We start from the raw sequence: 23,888 nt of genomic DNA, 5'->3' as shown, positions 1-23,888 counted from the left end.
TTGAGAGGTCTAGATCTGTGGTGTACTCTTTTTCTTCAGTATAATCCTCAAAAGCCTGAATTCTGACATATTGTTCTAATGATTCTGCATCATCAGGGATAGTCAGCATAACTGTGCCATCGTCCCTAAAATTGATGTTAGCTTCTAATTTATTTAGTACATCAGTTCCTAACAGACATGTTGGGGCACCTCTGGCATACAAAAATCTGGATGCAAAACATTTAGGTCCTAATGAGACCTCTAGGGGCACAGTATATGGCAGTGTTCGAATTACCCCATCATAACCCTCAGCAAAAGTTGTTTGTTCTGAAATATCTTCCGGATTCGGAAGAAAATCTTGATTCAAAATTGAGGAAGTTGCACCTGTATCTATCAAAAATGGAATCTCTCTCCCCCCCACATTCACCTGTATCATAGGTCTCCTAGCTGGTAGGGAAGTTTGTAACACATCGAGTCAATCTGAATCAGGTATGGGACCATCTATGATGGTAGATTTCTGCTGGTTGTCCGTTTGGGGAGGGTTATTTCTGGGAACAAATTTGCCTGACTTTATATCTGCCAACTTCTTCCTGCACTCTCTTTGGAAATGACCTGGCTTTTTACAGTAGTGGCAAGGAAAATTGTGTCTCACTCTTCCTCCTGTATTAGCTTGTGCTATTCTAACAGGCTTATGATTCTCTCTCATATCCATGGCTATTCCTAAACATCGCTGTTTCACAATATTTGGTTGTTCAATTGTTCTCCAATCTGGAGTAAAGGATTTAAATTTTTCTCTGATTTTTGGATCTAGCCCCTCTATTAATTGTTTTGTAAAAAGTCTCCTTACTGAAGCATCAGTCATATCTAATCCTTCATCCCTAAAGCTATTTTCTAGTTCCTGACTATATTCTTCAATACTTTGCCCAAATTTCTGCATAATCACACCTGTAGACCCCCTTTCCCTCTGTTTTCCTCTCATGAAAATTATTAATGCCTCTGTGAACTGGGTACCTGATGCTTCTGTCTGTAAGGCACCCCCTTCTGCCACTGGTCTATTGGGCTGTAGGTGTGTCAATAATTCCTGAAAAAGTCCGGGGGACATTTTCATTCTACATAATTCTTCCCCGTCCGCCCAGACCCCAGCATGAGTCTGCATGATTTGTTGTATATATTGTGCAAATCTAACTGGAAACTGGACAGGATCTGGTGCGTTATGTAAGAGGGACATACCCTCAGCAGGGGACCAAGGGAAGTATTGTCTGGTCTGATGATATCTGGTGTTCATTACCCCGTCAGCACCAGCTTCTCTAAAAGGTCTTGGTACTACCCTAACAGGGGCAAGTACAGCGCCATATCTAGGTGTACCACAGGCTAGGCAATCATTTCTCCAATCTGGATTTTGTTGTCCACAGTGTGAACATTCCCATCCTCCTACCCCACCAAGATTGGGATACAAGGCTGGAAATTGTTTTCCTCCTTCTGCTCTTCCAGATGGTACAAATGATTGGGCTTTTGGATCTAGGTAAGGTGGCGGGATTATATCACAACTTTTTCCCTTTCCCATGATCCATTTGGAAGTGTCTGGATCATACTTCCAATTCTCCTCTTTAGCTGTTTTTGAGACCTCTATCATACAATGTATGATTTCTTCCCACCCATTGTCTTTGATAATTCCACCTCGTTCTTTACTCAGTCTTTCCCATTCTGTACTGAACATAAGTGCTTCTGAAATTCCCAATTTTTCTCTCACTCTTCTAATCTGTCTTCTGACTATCTTTCCACATCTTTCCTGTATGATATCTGCTGCTTCCACTTGTCCTAAGACGGTTTTGGTCTGTTTATTTCCCATTTTTCTTTTCAATATTAGCTATGACTACCCTAGGTGACGTTTGGACAATCACTGTGGTGATGTCTCGTTGCCTTCTCTCCTAGGGAGCTAAAATATCCTTTCAATATTTGCTATTTCTACCCCAGGTGACGTTTGGACAACCACTTCCTCTGTTGGTGGCGTCTCGTTGCCTTCTCTCCTAGGGAGCTAAAATATTGAAGGGCTCGTCTGCTCCGTTTCTTCTAATATGCAGGACGTACTTAAGTGCTATTATGCACACAGACCCAGCAACACCATACAGATCACAAAACTTTCTGTGTCAGTTAGCATACTTGTCCCAGGCTCATGGACCCGCGTCCTGGGCTCATTCTATCACACCTTATCCAGGGAATGTAGAAACAAGTTCTATAGGAGAGTCAAGCATGGGCGGAGGTCTCCCAGAAGGACGCTACCTCATAACCCAGTTAGGCTGACTTCACCAATAACCTTGTTCTAACAATCGTGGCTTATTGTTCTACGTACTTCTATTCTTCTTTCACAACATGTCACAACCTTCACACTGTTCACACACTGTTCACACACTGTTCACACACTGCCAGGGACTAGACTCATAAATCTATACAATATGGTAACCCGAGTTTTATAGGTATCTACTCACTACTAGACTAACCCAGCGTGACACGGCTCATAGAGATCTTTCGGATAATACAGGGCAGATAAAAGAGAACTAATAATGTCTCTTACCTGGCCAGGTTTTTCAGTTCATTTGCCGTCCATTATCCGAGATCTCCGTTGTCCGTATCCGCAGGTAAATCTCGAGCAAACACTCTCTCCTCAGGTCCCTGTTCAGGCGCCAAGAAATGTTAAGTCCTTTTCAGTCCCTGGCTTACTGGAGGTAAGCTTCCAGGTAAATGACACGCAAACAAAGTATTGTGTGATCATAACAGGGAAAGCTCAGGAGCCCGTCTGACTCACCGGGTGCTCACCCATCCTTTATACAGAAAAGAGTTATACATTTTAAGACATGCGCACAAGCGCTCATATTCTCTTACAAAGCTTATCTATACTGTGAAATTTACGACCTCTAGTATGTAGGTACAAGATTACAGCAAAGAAGAGGAATGCGTTCATAAAAGGAAATGTCAACTTGCTCAAGTTTCTTGATATGAGCCAGATGAGTCCAGGAGAAAGATACAATGGATTCTTTCAGTCTAATCTCTACAATACTATATACAGGAGGAGATGACACACAGGTATATACTATATACAGGAGGAGATGACACAGGTATATACTATATACAGGAGCAGATGACACACAGGTATATACTATATACAGGAGGAGATGACACATGTATATACTATGTACAGGAGGAGATGACATACAGGTATATACTATATAAAAGAGGAGATGACACATAGGTATATAGAGGAGGAAATAACATACAGCAGGTATATACTATATACAGGGGAGTTGACATACAGGTATATACTATATACAGGAGATGACATACAGGTATATACTATATATAGGAGGAGATGAAATACAGGTATATAGTATATACAGAAGAGATGACATACAGGTATATACTATATACAGGAGGAGATGACACATAGGTATAAACAATATACAGGAGGAGATGACATACATCAGGTATATACAATTTACAGGGGAGATGACATACAGGTATATACTATATACAGGAGATGACATACAGGTGTACACTATATATAAGGGAGATGACAAACATGCATATACTGAGGGGAAAATGAGAGGTGTGAGGTGAAAATGAGGGGTGAGAGGTGAAAATGAAAAGGTGTGAGTGCAAAATGAGAGGAGTGAGGGAAAATAGTGGAGTGATCGGAAAATGACAGATGTGAGGACAAAATGACAAGTGTTAGGGGGGAATGAGAGGAGTGAGGGGGGAATAAGAGGAGTGAGGGGGAAAATAAGAGGAGTCAGGGGTAAAATGAGGGGTGAGAGGTGAAAATGAAAAGGTGTGAGTGCAAAATGAGAGGAGTGAGGGAAAATAGTGGAGTAATCGGAAAATGACAGATGTGAGGACGAAATGACAAGTGTTGGGGGGAATGAGAGGAGGGGGAAAATGAGAGGTGTAAGGGAGAAAATGAGAGGCGTGATGGGAAAATAAGAGAAGTGAGGTGCTATAACTAACCACAGATATTTACTATGCCCAGGCAATGCAGGGCTCTTCAGCTAGTGTGTATATATATATATATATATATATATATATATATATATATATATATATTATATATATATATATATATATATATATATATACACACACACAAGATAAAGTTTCTGGAAATGGCGGCATAAACTAATCTTTTTTTTCGTGACTTTAAAAAAAAAATCCTATACAGGCTTGTAACCGCGCTGACCACTGCCCAGCCAAGGTTAATGCACAATGAAAGCCATAAAAGAAAAACCCAAATAATAATTGTGGGGGATGGGGTGTTTTGCAATTTGTTCACACAGATTTTTTTTTTACAGCACCTTGAAGCGTAAGGCTACTTTCACACTAGCGTCGGACGACGCACGACCAATTGCGAAAAGACGGGCACGACGCACCAAAAAACGTTACAAGCAATGTTTTTTGGTGGCGACGGTCCAACGCAACACGACGCAACCGTCGCACGACTGTTGCGACGTGTGGCAATGTGTCGCACTGCGTCGCTAATGCAAGTCAATGGAGAAAAAACGCATCCTGCAAGCACTTTTGCAGGATGCGTTTTTTCTACGAAACGACGAATAGCGACGTGCAATGCACGACGCTAATGTGAAAGCAGCCTAGCATCATTCAAAACTACAATTCATCCTGCAAAATAAATAAGCCATGAGGACAGAAGAATAAAAAAAAAGTGACAGCTCTAAAAGATAAATGCCTTAAGAAACAAAATGGAACATTGCCTGGTTGGGAAGAGGTTAAAAATAAATACAATTTACAATGTTTCTAAATGTAAAGGGCCAACCAGCTCGAACACAATGGAGGTGTACAGGGAATAGGAAGGAGCGGCTGTCTAGGGACAGAACCGTTTCCAATAGAACTTCTTCAAGTGCGCCCCCTTCTGCTCCTAAACTGGAATGACAGCCACAAATCCCGGCGCGCTGCCTGAGCTTCCCGGTCGGCGCATGCGCACATGAGTGGTCCTATTTCTGAGGGCTGAATGGCGTGTGCGTGTCAGTGGCCGGGCGGAGGGCAGAGCTGCGGGCATGTCTGTGGACCGGGAGTACACGCGCCGCAGGCGGTACACACATGACACTTTTGGTAAGAGCTATCCTGTGGCTGGCTGTATTCTGGTGTTTATGTCGTGATTATTGTGGCGGGCGCTGTGTATCGGGACTAGCAGGTAATTAGTGTCCGCTCCTGTGACTGATGCAGCATATACACCTGTTCCTTGTCTGTAGATGCCGGACCCGTGGAACTACAAGTACCATGTTGTGGCCCAGAGACTGTAGTAGAGCATTATCTGTTGGCTTCTATCACTCTGCTTATGTTTAAGATATTATTTCCTGGCTAATAATCATGTGCGTCATGTGTGAGTTGTGCCGATGCCGGGACGCTCCTCCGGACAGGACCTGATTCCGGGGCAGCTTTGTAGCACAATTTGCGTCTTGATCCGTTTGTTTTACGTGTATATTATTGTTATTATTTTACGTGTACATTATTGTCATTGTTTTACGTGTACATTATTGTTATTGTTTTAACCCTACGTGTTGCAGGAGTTGAGATCTGTGGGGAAAATCTGCAGGATAATTTGTCAAGCTGTGTAGTAAAAATCCGTACTCCAGGACAATGTCGGCGGATTTTATGTGTATTATGTGGATGACACTTAGTAAATTGTCACCCGCTTCCCTGGTACCGATATACTGTGGATGTTAATGTGCTCGTTCAGACGTCGGTGATTGTATTGTATGAGAAACTCTGAGTTTCTATAAATTATATTATATTATATCGGAGTTTGGTCAGTTTTTACCATCTATTTATTTACTTATTTATTTTTTAGTCGGATGAGAAGGAGAGGAGAGAAAAAAAAAACAATCACAGCTTATAGTTCTAGCAAAGTGAGTGTGATTTATAGAAGTCCGAAGACTAAATGTTATATATAAGCTAGTGGAAACTTGCAAGCTGAAGCCGTCTTTAAGAACGGACTGGTCACTTTTTAGGCTGTTCACCCCTTTCACAGCCTGAGCTGGTTGCTGTGCACGTGTTCCATCTCTTGCAAGTTGTTCCTATTATAGCTGCATATCTTCGTTATGTTTGAGGCAGAATCCACTTCTAGAGACTTTGTGTGCGGTAGTCAGAACCCGATGCACAATAATGTTCAGCCTCGTTCCCTGATGTGGCAGGTAGAACAGGTCCTGACTTCTTCTTGTTTACTATACAGTGGACTCCTCCACTCAGTACTTTGAGGATGTATCTGCTACCTTCTTTGTAGGTGAACATTTTTAATTTTTTTTAAATTCTGCCTTCCAATTTTTTTTATTTTTTGTTGAAAGGCAAAACAACTTTGTATCATGTTGATGTTACCGATCAGAGTCTGAACAGTTAATTTCTCACACAGTAGGAAACCATCTGTCTTTTGTTTAAAGCACCACTTTTGTTTCTTATCTTTTTTCTATTCTCACTTTACTGAGAGTGGAGTCATGTTGCTTGCCCCAAATAAAATGCTGGCCACCGTCTTCTGCCGACTGACTTGTAAGTATGTTACTAGGAAAGTGAACATGCATTAGTGATGCCACTCCAGCTGTGTGTAAAAAAAAAAAAAAAAAAAAAAAAGTTTGTTCCCACGGTTAGTAAACGCTGCGGGTTGGATGCTGTGTACATCTGCAGCATCCAACCCACAGCAGCCAGATGTTACAGCATAGTGTATGGGATTTCTAGAAATCCCATCTCCACTATGCGTGCACGGACGCCTCCGGCTTCCCTGCGGAGACAGACATGCGGCACGTCTTACCAGACCGCAGCTTGTCTATTTATTTTGAGAAGACGCTCAATCTCTGCAAAATAAATATCACCCGTACAATATATAGGGCATGGTGATTTTGCACGGTTCAATGAACACATTCGGAATCGCCTGCGTTTAAAAGCTGTCAGTGCTTTGGATGGAGCGGACATGTGCTGCGTCCATAGCGCTGCCTAATGCTGACCATGTGGACGTACCCTAAAATTCCAGCCAGCATTTGATCTGAACATGAATTATCACCAGCCTCATAATTTAATATTACATGATGTCCATGTAGTATTTATTTGAAAAAGAGGGGAGAACATTTTAAAGGGACAGGCAGCAAGAATTTGAGACTGATTCCAGGAGAAAAGGTTTACCTTTACTGAGGACTTCAGCATCCACAGCCCAGAGCACCAGATCACAGGGCAGGCAGAGTCTGGCTGGTTTGGAGGCAAGTCCAGAGTCCCCTTGTCCACGTGGAAATCAGTAGCCTTCCTCTAGTGCCGTGGTGTTGTAGTTCCTTACTGCCTAAGGCTTCCCATAAGGTCCTTACAGATGTAATGTGTCTCTCTCTCTGTCCCCCGTATGGATAGGACAAAACCCGTATGACTGGTGGCTTGAGGCGGTTTATAGGGACTCTATCATGCCCCAGCCTCTAAGGGGTGCCACCGTTCCTCCTGGGTATAGGGCGGACAGGTAACTTGAAATTAGCTGTCCTGCCGGTCTCTGGAGCAAGGCATAAAGGGTCGTTGCTCCCTTATGTTCCGGCTACCGGGATCCTGCGTCTCAGAAGAAGGCAGCCTGTGTAGGGCTGGTCACCTTCTGGTATCCACTCCTTTGCTATGACTTCCTTCACCCTCTCTGCAATACAGTTCTGCCTTCGATGTCTCTTTCTGGGAGCTGCAGCTCTTCGGGCATGCACAGCTCCTTGTCCTTCTCCCTCGATCTCTGACAGGATCCCACCCCTGTCAGGGACCAACTACCTGAGCAGAGCTCAGCCAGCAACTCACTAACTTTCCCTACAGGCAACCAGTTTTAACTATGTGGGGAGTGACCTAATAAATAGGAGCAGAGCTTCCCCTGGTGTCCTGGAGTGTGAAATGTGTTGCATGTTTGTGATACCGGGATGCAGTTGTCCTTCTTTGCCTCCAAACGTACCATCACTCTCCCCTAGAGGAAAATGACATTACTGCAACGACCAGGACCCTGGGGCGCTGCAGATATGCTATCTGGGTCACCATCATCCCAGCCATATTTTCAAAGCCTTTGGCAGTGTTTTTGGGTGAAACTTGGCTGAGCCAGTCTCTAATTCTAGCTGTTTGTGGGATGGGCACAATGAATCGGCTGACAAGTTCCCTTTAAGGCCACGTTCACGCAGTCAATATTTGGTCAGTTTTTTTTTTTACTTTAGTATTTGTTTCATTCCCAATTTTGGTTTATAATCAGAGGATAAGTATGATAGAAACACGACACCACTTCTGCATTTTTCACCCACTTTTGGTTTTGACTTACAAATACGGATGTAAAATACTGACCAATTATTTTACATGTGAATGTGGCTTTAACGCCCGATGACGGACATGGCATGCCATGAGCAGGTGTCAGTTCCCGCATTATGACGTGTTATGCCAGTCATGATTTTGAACTGTCACTGCCTCATGGCCGTCCGTCCCAGCACTCCAAGGGTATGTGTCCACGTTCAGGATTGCTTCAGGATTTGGTCAGGATTTTATGCAGGTAAAATCATGACCAATTCTGCACCTGAGGTCACTGGCAGGTCACCTGCGTTGTCCTTGAGTTTTTTCCGCTATGTAAGGACATGCTACGTTCTTAAAAGACGCGCCGCGTGTGAGTTTTCTCGGGTGTGCCGCATGCGTCTTTTACTGCATAGTGGAGACAGGATTTCATGAAATCCCCTCCACTATGCTGTAACATCTGGACGCTGCATTTTTTATGCATGCTGCTCAACGCTGCGTCAAAAACGCAGCGTTTCCTGAACGTGGACACATACCCCAAGGGTTGTGATCGTTCAGTTATTCTGACCACCCCTGGGTGACCATGTTCCTGAAAGCTTCTGAGACCATGCTCAAAGCATGGTCAAAGAAGCTTTCTGTACAGGTATAGTGCATTGCAATGCATTATACCTGCAACCAAAGAAAAAAAAAAAATGTAAAAACTACAAAATAAAAAAAATATTACTCTAATATACATTTAAAAAAAAAAAAAGAAAAAAAAGTGACAAGCTCGGCTTGTTTTCATTATATTGCTGGGAAAAAAAAAGTGGACTAAAACGCGGTCAAAAAGACTAATGTAAATGGTATAACTGAAAAGTGTGTATCAAGATTTATAAAAATCCTATGATTGGTTCAGGCCAATCCTAGTCCCAAGGGTTCCCCCATGGGAGTAAAACCTTGTACTAGAAGCATTAACCAAAGTCCCATTTGAGCCCTTACAGGAATTGTCAGCTAAGTATCTTACTCTTAAAACTATTACATTGGTAGCACTGACATCGGACAGTAGGGTGAGTGATATACCAACCCTCCCTACAGAGGTATACAAGGCTAGGGTTATACTGGGATCTAATCCAGCTTACCTTCCTAAAGTAGCCCTATTAGATGTTAGAAGACAATTAGGTATGTGCACACATTGTGGATTTGGCCCTGCGGATCCGCAGCAGTTTTCCATGCGGTGTACAGTACCATGAAATCCAAATCCGCTGTGCACATGCTGCGGAAAATTCTGCTCAGGATTATTTTCCACAGCATGTCAATTCTTTGTGCGGAATCCGCAGCTTTTTAGACCTATTCCATTATAGGAATCCGCAGGTGTAAAAACGCAGGCAAAATCTGCACAAAATCCACAGGTAAAACGCAGGTCATTTTACGTGCGGATTCTGCAGAATCCACGCGGAAAAATCCACAATGGAATCCGCAACGTGTGCACATACCCTTACACAGGTCTACTAAAAAATATTTTTATTTGGACTCCCATGACAGCACCACGAGAGAGGGGATCCGCCCTTCAGGAACTGGAAACCTACAGATACAAAAGGGCGGCACCTCTTCCACGTATCAGTTGGTTTCCTGTTCCTATAGGGACTGGATCCTACAGAAGACTCTATGAATCCCAGGCCGACTCAGGCAGCGGGGGGGGTCTCCTACCTCGGCCGGTGCGGAGATCTTGGAGATGTCACGGTGGTCCTGGCAGGGCTGCACGGCGGTGGCGTTCGCAGCAGGGAGCGGGTTTCCGGTGGTTATCCATCTGGGAGGCCAGCGCTAGGTAAGTATCTTCCCCCTGGATTGTCTGCTCCTGTGGTGTAGGGCTGGTGCTGGGGGCTGTGTGAGGCCGGTGACATGTTGGTTGGCACCGTCCGGGGCACTGCTGGTTGGGCGTCCCGCGCTGCTCTCAGCGCCGGCAGGAAGCACTGGGAGCCGTGGTGACGTCTAGGGCCGAAGGCGGCGTGTGTTTCTGGGTCTTGGGGTTCCGCGCATGCGCGGTGACTCCAAGATGGCGGCGCCCACCGGGACTTGCACGCCGCTCGAACGCGTGCCCTCCAGCCTGTCACCTGCACCTGGGGGGGGGTGCAGACAGCGAATCAAGGGGCAACGCTTGGCAATTCTGCTAACCGGAGGAGGGGATTTAGGCAGGCTCCAGATCCGGACCCTTGCTTCTGGCCTCAGTATTGATAGGTATGGAGAGTGGTCATGAGCAGCAGCCTCAGCTGCTGGAAGAGGTACGTCAGAAGCCCAAAGGGAAGGACCATGACAGAAGGAGTGATGAGTCTGGTCGTAAGAGCTCCTCCAGACAGGGATCGGGAGCATCGACGAGGAAGAATCCCCCTCATATTCTGGTATCTTTTTTTTTTCTGCAGCCACTGGTAAGTGATCTACGAGAATGTTCACTCAGTGACGCAGTCCCCCTCATATTCTTTGTTTTAGGGGAAGAAGTGCATCAGTAAGGCTAAACATAAGGATTGCGCCCTCTGTGGAGTCCCATTACCAGATTCATGCCCCCAAAAAACTGTGTGCCCCCTGTATCCAGCAGACGGTGAGGTCTCAGGGAGGGGAAGGGGTGGAGTGGCATTAGGTCTAGACAGACTATATTGCCTTACTGTACTCCCTCAGGTAGCAGAAGAATCCCTGAATGTTACGGCAAGCCTGAAGGAGATGGTCAGGGCAGAAGTTAAGCAGTCCCTGTCTCAAGCAGGAAGCTCAAAATTCAAGCCCCTGGACTGTGATTCTTCAGCGGATGAGGCTAGAGATGAAGGCTCCTTCGACTCGGCCCCCTTGTCCTCCTCGTGGGAGGAAGACTCTGGCCGCTTTTGTCTGCCCCTTGATCGGATAGACAAGTTAGTTAAAACGGTCAGGGGAATGATGGGCATAGCGGAACCCAAACCACAGTTATCAACACAAGAGATCATGTTTAGTGGGCTAGAGCAAAAGAAACATAGGTCCTTCCCATTAAACAAAAAAATCCAGGAGCTTATATATAGAGAATGGAAAAAACCTGAGAAGAAAGGTTCCTTACCACCAGCTCTAAATCGCAGGTATCCCTTCGATGACCTGGCAGTCAACACTTGGGATAAGGCCCCTAAATTGGATGCGGCAGTGTCCAAAGCACCAAAAAGAGCCTCACTATCCTTTGAGGATAGGGGAACTCTTAAAGACCCCCTTGATAGGAAGGCAGATACCTTCCTTAAGGGAACCTGGGAAATGGCGGCTGGTTCATTAAGACCAGCGGTAGCATCAACTTGTGCGGCCAGATCAATGATGGTCTGGCTAGACCAATTAAGAATCCCAGATTAAAGAGGGGGCTTCTAGAGACTATTTTGAGTGCCCTACCTGTGATTCAGGAGGCCCGCTGCCTTCCTATTGAACGCTTCTTTTGGCTCGGTTAAGATGGCCGCTAGAGCGGCAGGTCTCTCTAATGCGGCTTGGAGAGCCTTGTGGTTGAAATGCTGGTCGGGGGACTTTCAAACGCGGTCAAAGCTCTGCGCAATACCGTGTAGAGGAGAGTATTTATTTGGTCCGGCCCTGCATGAGCTGCTAGAAAAAGCCCGAGATAAGAAGTTCCCTAACTTATTCCTGTCCTATTGTCGTCCCTTCAACAAAAAGATTTGGTCAGGAAAGGAAGCGCGCATTATCACCCACTAGAGATCGGTTTAGATGGGATGATAAGCGTAGAAGAGGTACAGGATTTATGTTCCGTTGAGGAAGGGGTTTAGATATCAAAATGCACACTAGCCAGATAGATTAGGGAGGCTATCTTGTTGGCTTACACAGCAGGTGGGGGTCCCGCTCTGCAGAATCTGAGGGCGCATTCTACCCAGGCCGAGAGATCTGTAGTGCCAACCAGATATGTAAGGCGGCCACATGGTCATCCCCTTCCACCTTTTTCAAACACTATCTGTTGGACTTGGGGTTCTCCTCAGATCTCACCTTCGGGTTAAGGGTGCTGCAGACTATAGTCCCTTCCTAAGGTAGCTTACATCTCTAAATCTCTCGTAGTGCTGTCATGGGAGTCTGAATAAAGCATTAAGTTACTTACTGGTAACGGCAGTTTTCGGAGGCCCATGACAGCACCCTTAGTTCCCTCCCTATCCACGTGGGGGTTGCACTTCCTTAAAATAAGTTTTTTTTTCACGTGTGATGTTTTCTTTCGCCCTCTTTCGCCCTCTTTCGCCCTCTTTCGCTCTTTCCGTTTTTGGTAAATTTGCCGGATTTAGCCTGAAACCAAAAACCTGATGTGTGAAAGTAGCCTTGAATGTGTTTTGGAGGGGTGCAGTTTTTAGAATGGTGTCACTTTTGGGTATTTTCTGTCATATAAACCCCTCAAAGTCACTTAAAATGTAATGTGGTCCTTTAAAAAGAATGGTTTTGTTGGAAAAATGAGAAATCAATTGTCAACTTTTAACCCTTAACTCCCTAAAAAAAAAGTTTCAGAAATTGTGTGGACATAAAATAGACATGTGGGGAAATGTTGTTTAATAATGATTTTGTGTAAAATAACCTTGTTTTTAAGGGCATAAATATTAGAAAACTTCAAATGTTTGCCAAATCTCCATATTTTTCACAAGTAAACGCAAGCCATAGCGAACAAATTTTACCACTATCATAAAGTACATTATGTCATGTCTCGGAATTGGTGGGATCTATTGAAGCATTGCAGAGTTGCTGCATAAAATGACACTGGTTAGAATTGTAAAATTTGGCCTGGTCATGAAGGTGCAAACAGGCTGGAGGGAGTAAAGCAGTTAAGGAATAATTTTTTTTTTTATTTTTTTTTCTTGTTAGACTTCCCAAGGGAATCTGAACATCGTGTCGACCCACACCATCGCAGAGGATCCCTTTGTGATAGATATTGTGTTTTAAATATGCAGGGTGATTTGGTAGACACTCATTCTGGATCTCATCAACATAGTCTGCTGACTCCAAGACTACTGCCAGGTGAGTGAAAATGACTTTTAGTCTAATGGTTTAATATTTATTATTGGACCTGTGGAGACACGGGGGAGGGGGAGGTGTCTGCTTGGGCTGCAGTCTGCTAGCCAAGACTGCATGGACCAGGGATCATCCCACCGAATGTCTGCTCTCCATTTCCTGTTGGCGTAACACTATGGACAGGGTGAGGGTAAAAGTGTGGCAATACTTTATTGAACCACAAAACTGACAGATAAAACATAGAACAGTCCCAGCCAAATACCCAAGATGGTGCACATTAGTCTCAACCTTCTGCTGACTCACCGGGTTAAGAGCAGCTGTGACTTCAGAGCTTCCAGCACCATCTACCCCACCTGTGGCACACACAGAGGAGGTAACGACAAGCTTAGGAAGATGAGTCTATTAAAGTACAATACCAGTTGACCGGAGGGTCACAACCTGGCTTCTCCGAACATCTCCATAGAGCCAGGTGACTGAGTCCCATTTTTGCCCCCCACAAACATATCCATTGGGCTCATGCGATCAGTGGGTCCAAATCCTGACTACCCCAAACGTATCCATGGAGTTGCAGAGGTCAATGGAGCAGCTCTGAATTCTTCCAGTTGGGGCATCCTGTCGAATGACAAATCTGTGTCCCTCGTTATGGAGCCATAATGTCTGCTGTCCTGTAGAGTCTCTGGTTCTTTGGATCTCTTGGCTGTCTGGAGGTGTATCTCATTATACAGAGGCATATAACCTCTTATTCTAGTTAACAAGTGTCCTTCAAGCCATCATTCACAGATCGAGGAGAAGAATGGTGATGAGACTAACTTGCATTGTTTGATTACCGTATATACTCGTGTATAAGCCAAAGCACCTAATTTTGTCACGAAAAACTGGGAAAACGTATTGACTCCAGTATAAGGTATTCAATGTGTCTCCAGATCCTTGTCTGTGTGGCTCCTTATCCCCTATCCTTGTCTGCATGGTGCCTCATCCCCCATCCTTGTTTGCATGCCCCCACCCCCCCCCCCCATGAGAAAATCATTAAAAAAAAAATCCTACCTACCTTCCCTGCGTTCCCTCGCAGCGTCTTGTTACGGTGCCAGCAGCTCCTGTGGCTGAGCTATCACGTGTCCCCGCTCATTAAGGTAATGAATATTCACCTCTCCAGTCCCATAGGGATGGAGAGGTGAAATTTCATTACCTTAATGAGCTAGGACACGTGCTAGCCCGGCCGCTGCAGGAGCCGGCTGCTGTGGCTGTAACTGTGCGCGCTTTAACAGAAATTTAATATTCATTTCTCTTTTAGCAGCGGGCTCCTGCCTCCTGTGGAACCCGCTGCTTCGCTGCACTCCCTTCCCCGCCATCTTCTGGGACAATGACTCGTGTATAAGCCGAGGAGGGGCATTTCAGCACAATTAAATGTGCTGAAAAACTTGCGGTATATATGGTATGTAATCTATTTACACAGTTTTTCCTGTTCTGCTTTGCAAGTCAACAAACTAGCTGGCCTGGACAATGTTTGATCAGCATATCGGCAAACATCGTTGTTCCATAATCCTTTATCACCAGACATCCAGGATCCTGTATGTAACACCTTTTCACATGTACAGCACCATGGAATTAATGATGCTAAATAAATAGATAATAATAGCACAATACGTTGCAACAAATTTGTCAACTTAAAAGTTAATATTACAGGCTTACACGAAGTCCGTTTTCTTGACCAACCAGAAAGAAACACATAAATTCAAAAGTCAACATATAGAGAACAGTGCTATTCTTCTTGGCTTGCTGAAATTGGACATCTGATTAATTAAAGGGAATCTGTCACCTCATTTTTCGCATATAAGCTGCAGCCACCGCCATTAGGGGCTTATCTACAGCATTCGGTAATGCTGGAAATAAGCCCCCGATGTAACCTGAAAGATTAGAAAAACAAGTTAGATTATACTCACCCAGGGGCGGACTGGGACCGATGGGCGTCGCAGGTTCGGGTCCAGCGCCTCCCATCTTCATACGATGTCGTCATCCTCCTTGCTTTGTGTTGCGGCTCCTGTGCAGGTGTACTGATTTGCCCTGTTGAGGGCAGAGTAAAGTACTGCAGTGCTCAGGCGCTGGGACTCTGAGCTTTCCCGGCGCCTGCGCACTGCAGTACTTCGATCTGCCCTCATCAGAGCAGAGAAATACACCTGCGCAGGAGCCGCGTCAGAAGCAAGGAATAGGACGATGAAGATGGGAGGCGCCGGACCCGGACCTGCGACACCAATCGGACTGGGACCACGCTGAACCGCCCCTGGGTGAGTATAATCTAATTACCATGTGTACTCGAGTCTAAGCCGAGAATTTCAGCCCATATATATATATATTTTTTTTTTATTGTTTTTTTTTTTTTTTTTGGCTGAAATTGCCCCTCTCGGCTTATACTCGAGTCATTCCCAGGGGAGGGGGAGGGGCAGCTGTCTAATCATACTCACCTGCTCCTGGCACGGTCCCTGCACGTCCCTGGTTCTCCGGGCGCTGACAGCTTCTTCCTGTATTTAGCGGTCACATGGTACCGCTCATTACAGTAATGAATATGGACCCATCTCCACTCCTATAGGGGTGGAGCCACATATTCATTACTGTAATGAGCGGTACCATGTGACCGTTCAATACAGGAAGGAGCTTCCAGCGCCTAGAGAACCAGGGACCGCGCCAGGAGCAGGTGAGTATGGCAGGGGCAGTGCGCGATATTCACCTGTCCCCCATTCCACCGTTGGCGCCGCTGTGTCTTCTGCGTCCTCTGCAGTGACGCTCAGGTCAGAGGGGCGCGATGACGCGATTAGTGTGCGCTGCCCTCTGCTGAGCGTCAGTGGGGAGGACGGGGAAGACACAGCGACGGTGGAACGAGGAACAGGTGAATATAGCAAGTGCCGGGGGCCTGAGCGGTGAGTGTTACTTTTTTTTTTTTATTTATTTTTAAATCGCAGCAACAGCATATGTGGCAAATAACTCTTTGGAGCATCTTATGGGGCCATGTGCAGCATTATATGGGGCAAATATTTCTATGGAGCATCTTATGGGGGCCATAATCAGCATTTGTGCAGCATTATATGGGTAAATGTCTCTATGGAGCATCTTATGGGGGCCATAATCGGCATCTGTGCAGCATTGTATGGGGCAAATGTCTCTATGGAGCATCTTATGGGGTCATAATCAAAATTTGGGCAGCATTATATGGGGCATATTTTAATATGGAGCATCTTATGGGGCCCATCATAACCTGTATGGAGCATTATATGGGGCTACTGATTCTATATGGATATTCAAAAACACTTAACCTACTGATGTCTCAATTAATTTTACTTTTATTGGTATCTATATTTTTTTTTTTTTTTTTTTTTTTAACATTTACCGGTAGCTGCTGCATTTTCCACCCTAGGCTTAAGGGTGGTTTGCACGTTAATGACCAGGCCAATTTTTACAATTCTGACCACTGTCCCTTTTATGAGGTTCTAACTCTGGAACGCTTCAACGGATCCCGGTGATTCTGACATTGTTTTCTCGTGACATATTGTACTTCATGATAGTGGTAACATTTATTTGATATTACCTGCGTTTATTTGTGAAAAAAAAAAACAGAAATTTGGCGAAAATTTTGAAAATTTCTCAATTTTCCAACTTTGAACTTTTATGCAATTAAATCAGAGATATGTCACACAAAATACTTAAGTAACATTTCCCACATGTCTAATTTACATCAGCACAATTTTGGAACCAAATTTTTTTTTTTTTAGGGAGTTATAAGGGTTAAAAGTTGACCAGCAATTTCTCATTTTTACAACACCATATTTTTTTTCAGGGACCACATCTCATATGAAATCATTTTGAGGGGTCTATATGATAGAAAATAACCAAGTGTGACACCATTCTAAAAACTGCACCCCTCAAGGTGCTCAAAACCACATTCAAGAAGTTTATTAACCCTTCAGGTGTTTCTCAGGAATTTTTGGAATGTTTAAATAAAAATGAACATTTAACTTTTTTCACAAAAACTTTACTTGAGCTCCAATTTGTTTTATTTTACCAAGGGTAAAAGGAGAAAATGAACCCCAAACGTTGTTGTATAATTTGTCCTGAGTACGCCGATACCCCATATGTGGGGGTAAACCACTGTTTGGGCGCATGGCAGAGCTTGGAAGCGAAGGAGCGCCATTTGACTTTTCAATGCAAAAATTGACTGGAATTCAGATGGGACGCCATGTTGCGTTTGGAGAGCCCCTGATGTGCCTAAACATTGACCCCCCCCCCCCCCCACAAGTGACACCATTCTGGAAAGTAGACCCCCTAAGGAACTTATCTAGATGTGTGGTGAGCACTTTGACCCATTAAGTGATTCACAGAAGTTTATAATGCAGAGCCATAAAAATTCATATTTTTTCACAAAAATGATCTTTTCACCCCCAATTTTTTATTTTCCTAAGGGGAAGAGAAGAAATTGGACACCAAAAGTTGTTGTACAATTTGTCCTAAGCACGCTGATACCCCATATGTGGGGGTAAACCACTGTTTGGGCGCATGGGAGAGCTCGGAAGGGAAGGAGCACTGTTTGACTTTTCAATGCAAAATTGACAGGAATTGAAATGGGACGCCATGTTGCGTTTGGAGAGCCCCTGATGTGCCTAAACATTGAAACCCCCCACAATTGACACCATTTTGGAAACTAGACCCCCCCCCCCCCAAGGAACTTATCTAGATGTGTTGTGAGAACTTTGAACCCCAAGTGTTTCACTACAGTTTATAACGTAGAGCCGTGAAAATAAAAAATCTTTTCACAAAAATAATTTTTTAGCCCCCAGATTTGTATTTTTCTAAGGGCAACAGTTGAATTTGGACCCCAAAAGTTGTTGTCCAATTTGTCCTGAGTACGCTGGTACCCCATATGTGGGGGGGGGGGGAACCACCATTTGAGCGCATGGCAGAGCTCGGAAGGGAAGGAGAGTCATTTGGAATGCAGACTTAGATGGATTGGTCTGCAGGTGTCACATTGCGTTTGCAGAGCCCCTAATGTACCTAAACAGTAGAAACCCCCCACAAGTGACCCCATATTGGAAACTAGACCCCCCTAAGGAACTTATCTAGATGTCTTGTGAGAACTTTGAACCCCCAAGTGTTTCACTACAGTTTATAACAGAGCCGTGAAAATGAGAACTTTTTTTTTCCACAAATTATTGTTTAGCCCCTAGTTTTGTATTTTCCCAAGGGTAACAGGAGAAATTGGACCCCAAAACTTGTTGTCCAATGTGTCCTGAGTACGCTGATACCCCATATGTTGGGGTAAACCCCTGTTTGGGCGCACGGGAGAGCTCGGAAGGGAAGGAGCACTATTTTTTACTTTTTCAACGCAGAATTGGCTGGATTTGAGATCGGATGCCATGTCGCGTTTGGAGATCCCCTGATGTGCCTAAACAGTGGAAACCCCCCAATTATAACTGAAACCCTAATCCAAACACATCCCTAATCCCAACGATACCCCTAATCCCAACCGTAAATGTAATCCAAACCCTAACTTTAGCCCCAACCCTAACTGTAGCCTTTACCCTAGCCCTAACCCTAATGGGAAAATGGAATTTAAATACATTTTTTTTTTTTTTTTTCGCTAACTAAGGGGGGTGATGTAGGGGGGTTTGATTTACTTTTATAGCAGGTTTTTTTAGCGGATTTTTATGATTGGCAGCCGTCACACACTGAAAGACGCTTTTTATTGCAAAAAATATTTTTTGCATTACCATATTTTCAGAGCTATAATTTTTCCTTATTTTGGTTCAGAGTCATGTGAGGTCTCGTTTTTTGTGGGACGAGTTGACGTTTTTATTGGTAACATTTTCGGGCACGTGACATTTTTTGATCGCTTTTTATTCCGATTTTTTTGTGAGGCAGAATGACCTAAAACCAGCTATTCATGAATTTCTTTTGGGGGAGGCGTTTATACCGTTCCACGTTTGGTAAAATGGATAAAGCCGTTTTATTCTTCGGGTCAGTACGATTACAACGATACCTCATTTATATCAATTTTTTTATGTTTTGGCGCTTTTATACGATAAAAACTATTTTATAGAAAAAATAATTATTTTTGCATCGCTTTATTCTGAGGACTATAACTTTTTTATATTTTCTTTGCTGTATGGTGGCTCATTTTTTGCAGGACAAGATGACGTTTTCAGCGGTACCATGTTCATTTATATCCGGCTTTTTGATCGCGTGTTATTCCACTTTTTGTTTGGCGGTATGATAATATAGCGTTTTATTGCCTCGTGTGTTTTTGTTGTTTTTTTTACGGTGTTCATTGAAGGGGTTAACTAGTGGGACAGTTTTATAGGTCGGGTTGTTACGGACGCGACGATAATATAGGGAAAAAAATGAGATATATATATATATATATATATTTTTTTTTTTTTTTTCGAGTATAAGCCTAGGGTGGAAAATGCAGCAGCTACAGGTACATTTCAAAAATAAAAATAGATGCTCCATACCATTCATTATGGCCCCATAGCTGTGCCATAGAAAGCTGTGCCATATAGTGCTCTGCACCGTTCATTATTGCCCCATAGCTGTGCCATATAGTGCTCTGCACCGTACATTATTGCCCCATAGCTGTGCCATATAGTGCTCTGCACCGTTCATTATTGCCCCATAGATGTGCCATATAGTGCTCTGCACCGTTCATTATTGCCCCATAGATGTGCCATAGAAAGCTTTGCCATTGCTGCTGCAATAAAGAAAAAAAAAATGACATACTCACCTCTCTTGCTTGCAGCTCCTTAGCGTCCCGTCCCGGCTTCTCTCTGCACTGACTGATCAGGCAGAGGGCGGCCCGCACACTATATGCATCATCGCGCCCTCTGACCTGCACATGCACAGTCAGTGCGGAGAGACGCCGGGAAGATGGAGCGGTGCCCGGCGTGTGGAATGCGGACAGGTGAATATGTAATACTTACCTGCTCCCGGCGTCCCGCTCCTTCCCCCGGACAGCTGGTCTTCGGTGCCGCAGCCTCTTCCTCTATCAGTGGTCACCGTTACCGCTCATTAGAGAAATGAATATGCGGCTCCACCCCTATGGGAGTAGAGTCCATATTCATTTCTCTAATGAGCGGTCCCACGTGACCGCTGAACAGGGGAAGAGCTGCGGCACCCGGAGACCGTGGGACTGCAGGGACAGCGCCAGGAGCCCCGGAAGCAGGTAAGTATGCCTCAGCGCCCTCACCCGCCGACCGTGACTCGAGTATAAGCCGAGAGGGGCACTTTCAGCCCAAAAATTTGGGCTGAAAATCTCGGCTTATACTCGAGTATATACGTATTATATTATATTATATTTTCTTGGAATTTTTTTTTATTCTGTTACACATGTGAATATTTTTTCTTTTTACACTATAACATTGCCCCGGGGGGGCGGGGGGGGGCGCATCATGTTATAGTGTAAGATCGCTAATCTGACACTTTGCTGTGCACTGTGTCAGATCGGCCATCTGACATGCACAGCTCCTGGCTTCCTGGGGCATGCTCTGAGCAGGCGCTGTGAAGCCACCTCCCTGCAGGACCCGGATGCCGCGGCCATTTTGGATCCGGGCCTGCTGCAGCGAGGAGGTAAGAGACCCTCGGAGCAACGCGATCACATCGCGTTGCTCCGGGGGTCTCAGGGAAGCCCGCAGGGAGCCCCCTCCCTGCGTGATGCTTTCCTATACTGCCGGAACACTGATCATGTTTGATCGCAGTGTGCCGGGGGTTAATGTGCCGGGGGCGGTCCGTGACCGCTTCTGGCACATAGTGCCGGATGTCAGCTGCGATAGTCAGCTGACACTCGGCCGCGCTCCCCCGCGTGAGCGCGGCCGATCGCATATGACGTACTATCACGTCGGTGGTCATACGGGCCCACTCCACCTCGACGGGATAGTATGTCTAATGTCAGAAAGGGGTTAAGATTTCCAAGTTTTTTTTTTTGTTTTTTTTTGTGGCAATATTAGGGGTCTCGGCTTATACTCAGGTCGGCTTATACTCTAGTATCTACGGTAACTTGTTTTTCTTATCTTTCAGGATACATCGGGGGTTTATTTACAGCATTACAGAATGCTGGAGATAAGCCCCTAATAGCGGAGCTGCAGCTTGTATGCGAAAAATGAGGTGACAGATTCCCTTTAAGATACAATGCTGTGTCGTCACAGGGCTGTTGTGTGTGTTTTGTGTTTTTTTGTGTTTTTTTTTATTACCTCATTACCCAAATTTTGGGAAGGAAAATAGGATTTTTTTTTTCCCTTTTTAAATAAAGTGGTGGTGCATTTTATAGTCCGCTTTTATGGTGGCTGCGGTGGAGCAGGGTCCCAGGAGGCAGGTTCACTGCTGCAAGAAGCTGGCGGTGGCAACAGTAGGTTGATGCTGGCAGCACTTCCCATAGTTTTCACTGTTGAGAAAAAGGGCGGTGGCGCATGCACAGTAGCATCTATCGACAAGTGATGCTCTCGATCTGTGCAAGACCCACCCATAGACAAATACTACTGCAGATGCGCTGGCTGCCATTTTAGTTGTAGCAAAAAAATAAAAAAAATTGGCTCCAGCAAAATAGCGGCGCATGCTCAGTATCATCTATTGGTGAGCAATAGATACTACTGCACAGGTATCGGCGGCAGTGCCATTTTGCTGGAAGTAAATTTTTTTTTTTTTTTTTTTGTTGAAGACCACAATATTAGCTACAATATTTAAATAATGGTGGTTCAGTGACCAGTCATTTAAGCCACAATGATGAAGAAGCCAGAGCACCACATAAAGCCCTGCCCACAGGTCGCCGGAGCACAAGAATCTCATTAACTGAAAACTGCAAATACAGATCACAAGACTGATTTCCTCAACGAACGTATCCTTTTAATCGGTGTAAGATTACCAACCTGACACTGCCTGTAGGTTACTGACTAAAATCCTGATGACAGGTTCACTTTAACTCTAATAGATTAAAAACCTCATGTAATGTACATTAAAAATTGCCCAGAAATTGCATTGCTCAAAGATTAATACGTAATGGTCATGAAATTAACAAGACCAAACGCCAGAGGAGGCTGAGTTTTTATGAAGCTTCGAAATTTGCACCACCTGGCATTTCCGAACGATGATGGTGACTAAACCATAACCCTAGCAGGCTAATAACTTTGACCAAGGTTTCAGACCCTTATCTGAGCACACACATCTCCAAGGGTGCCCAAACTTTTGCATCAGCCCATTTTCCTTTTTGTAATTTTTTTAAAATGTAAAAGATGTGAAAAAAAAAAAATTGAATTTATGTATTTTTGTATTTTTTCTGTGGCTAAAATACAAAGGAAATGTTTCCTCTTTAATTTTAGGCTTAACCTTTTTAACTTTACTCTTTAGAGATTAATTTCATCTTCACCTTGCTTATCTGTTCACAATAACAATAATGTTGACAAGGTGTGCCACTATATCTCTATCATTGGAAAAAAATTCAGATTTTTTTTTTTACTTAATGGCCACACAGAACTGCTAAAATATTTAAAAATCTGTTCCCCATTCTGTAACAAATGTTTTGCTACATCAGACACTTCGTTTTGTTTGTTTTTTATTTTACATTGAGTTTCAGAACTCGACATTGCGCTATTAAGGTTTGTTTAGATTAGTAAACTGAATATGCAATTTCAATGGTGTGTTTTTTTGTTTTTTTTTTAATAGGTTATATTTGCCTTTTATTATTGGCACGTCACCTATGATGTAACATTTTAATAAGGTTTAACAAAAAATCGTTTTACACGCATAATCCTCATTGGCACATTGATAATTTGTAGGAGCACCTTCAACTCCAGCTTGTTGTCCCCATCACTCGGAAGAGGTCCAGCCTTGTAACATCTGTCTTAAGACCACCATAACCGCAGAGAATGAGGTGGAAGCTCATAAGCTGTCTAACAACTACAAGGCAAGTCTGAGCAGGATAATGGGTATTTTATTTTGCTATATTAAAGGGAATCTGACAGCCTGGAAATGTTGTTAACTATGGACGTCATGTATAAAAAAACTGAACAGATTGATTATGTAAGCTTATAGAAAGATTTTACATACCTTGCATTCTGTTTATTGAAGTCGCTGCTCTTTCTGTGCTTATCGGACAAAGGGGTGGTACTAAGCAGTAATTCACGGTCTTCCCTGTAAAGTGTGCACATGGAGATGGATTTCATACACCAATTAAGATCACTAACTGGTGTCCTAAGTACGGAATGAGCAGAGGTGTCAACATTATTGGCACCTCTGAATATTAAGTACATTTTGTGATCTCCTGAACTAAAGTGTTTAGTGAAATTAGTTGGATATATAAAATATTTTATACAGAAAAGCACAAAAATAAAACTTGGCAGACGTACTAGGACATAAAGGAACAGATGAATGACCTCGGGGAGACCAAAACATCCAACACTGCGGAGACACCATCACGTGTTTCTCAACGCAGTGATCCAGAACACTGCCCCCATCCCTTATGGGAAATATGCAAACGCATGTAAAGTAAGCTGCGGAGACACAAGTCATGGCGATTGTGCGGGCATAGGACCTCTGCTTAAGTTGTAGCTGAGCTCAGGGCCCAGGTTCGCACCTGGCTGTTTTAATCCTGTAAATGCCAAGTGAAGGATGGGCCTCCCACCCCATTGACACCCCCACAATGT

General features: G+C 44.1%; 1 protein-coding gene across 2 annotated transcripts in view; it reads left to right on the top strand.

Moving 5' to 3' along the window:
- Nucleotides 1-4,935: 4,935 nt before the first annotated feature.
- Nucleotides 4,936-23,888, top strand: part of LOC143775827 (uncharacterized) — a 161,980-nt gene continuing 143,027 nt past the window's right edge. For both annotated transcript variants that reach the window (XM_077264425.1, XM_077264424.1), the window contains exons 1-3: nt 4,936-5,094; nt 13,069-13,221; nt 23,022-23,149. In XM_077264425.1, coding sequence (XP_077120540.1) covers nt 5,040-5,094; nt 13,069-13,221; nt 23,022-23,149 — 336 coding nt within the window. In that variant the 5' untranslated portion in view covers nt 4,936-5,039. The remainder of the gene's footprint in view (nt 5,095-13,068; nt 13,222-23,021; nt 23,150-23,888) is intronic.

The sequence above is a fragment of the Ranitomeya variabilis genome, chromosome 5, assembly GCF_051348905.1.
Source record: "Ranitomeya variabilis isolate aRanVar5 chromosome 5, aRanVar5.hap1, whole genome shotgun sequence".
Lineage (NCBI taxonomy): Eukaryota > Metazoa > Chordata > Amphibia > Anura > Dendrobatidae > Ranitomeya > Ranitomeya variabilis.
Note: the sequence above shows the minus strand (reverse complement) of the source record. Positions and strands in the feature narration are given on the sequence as shown.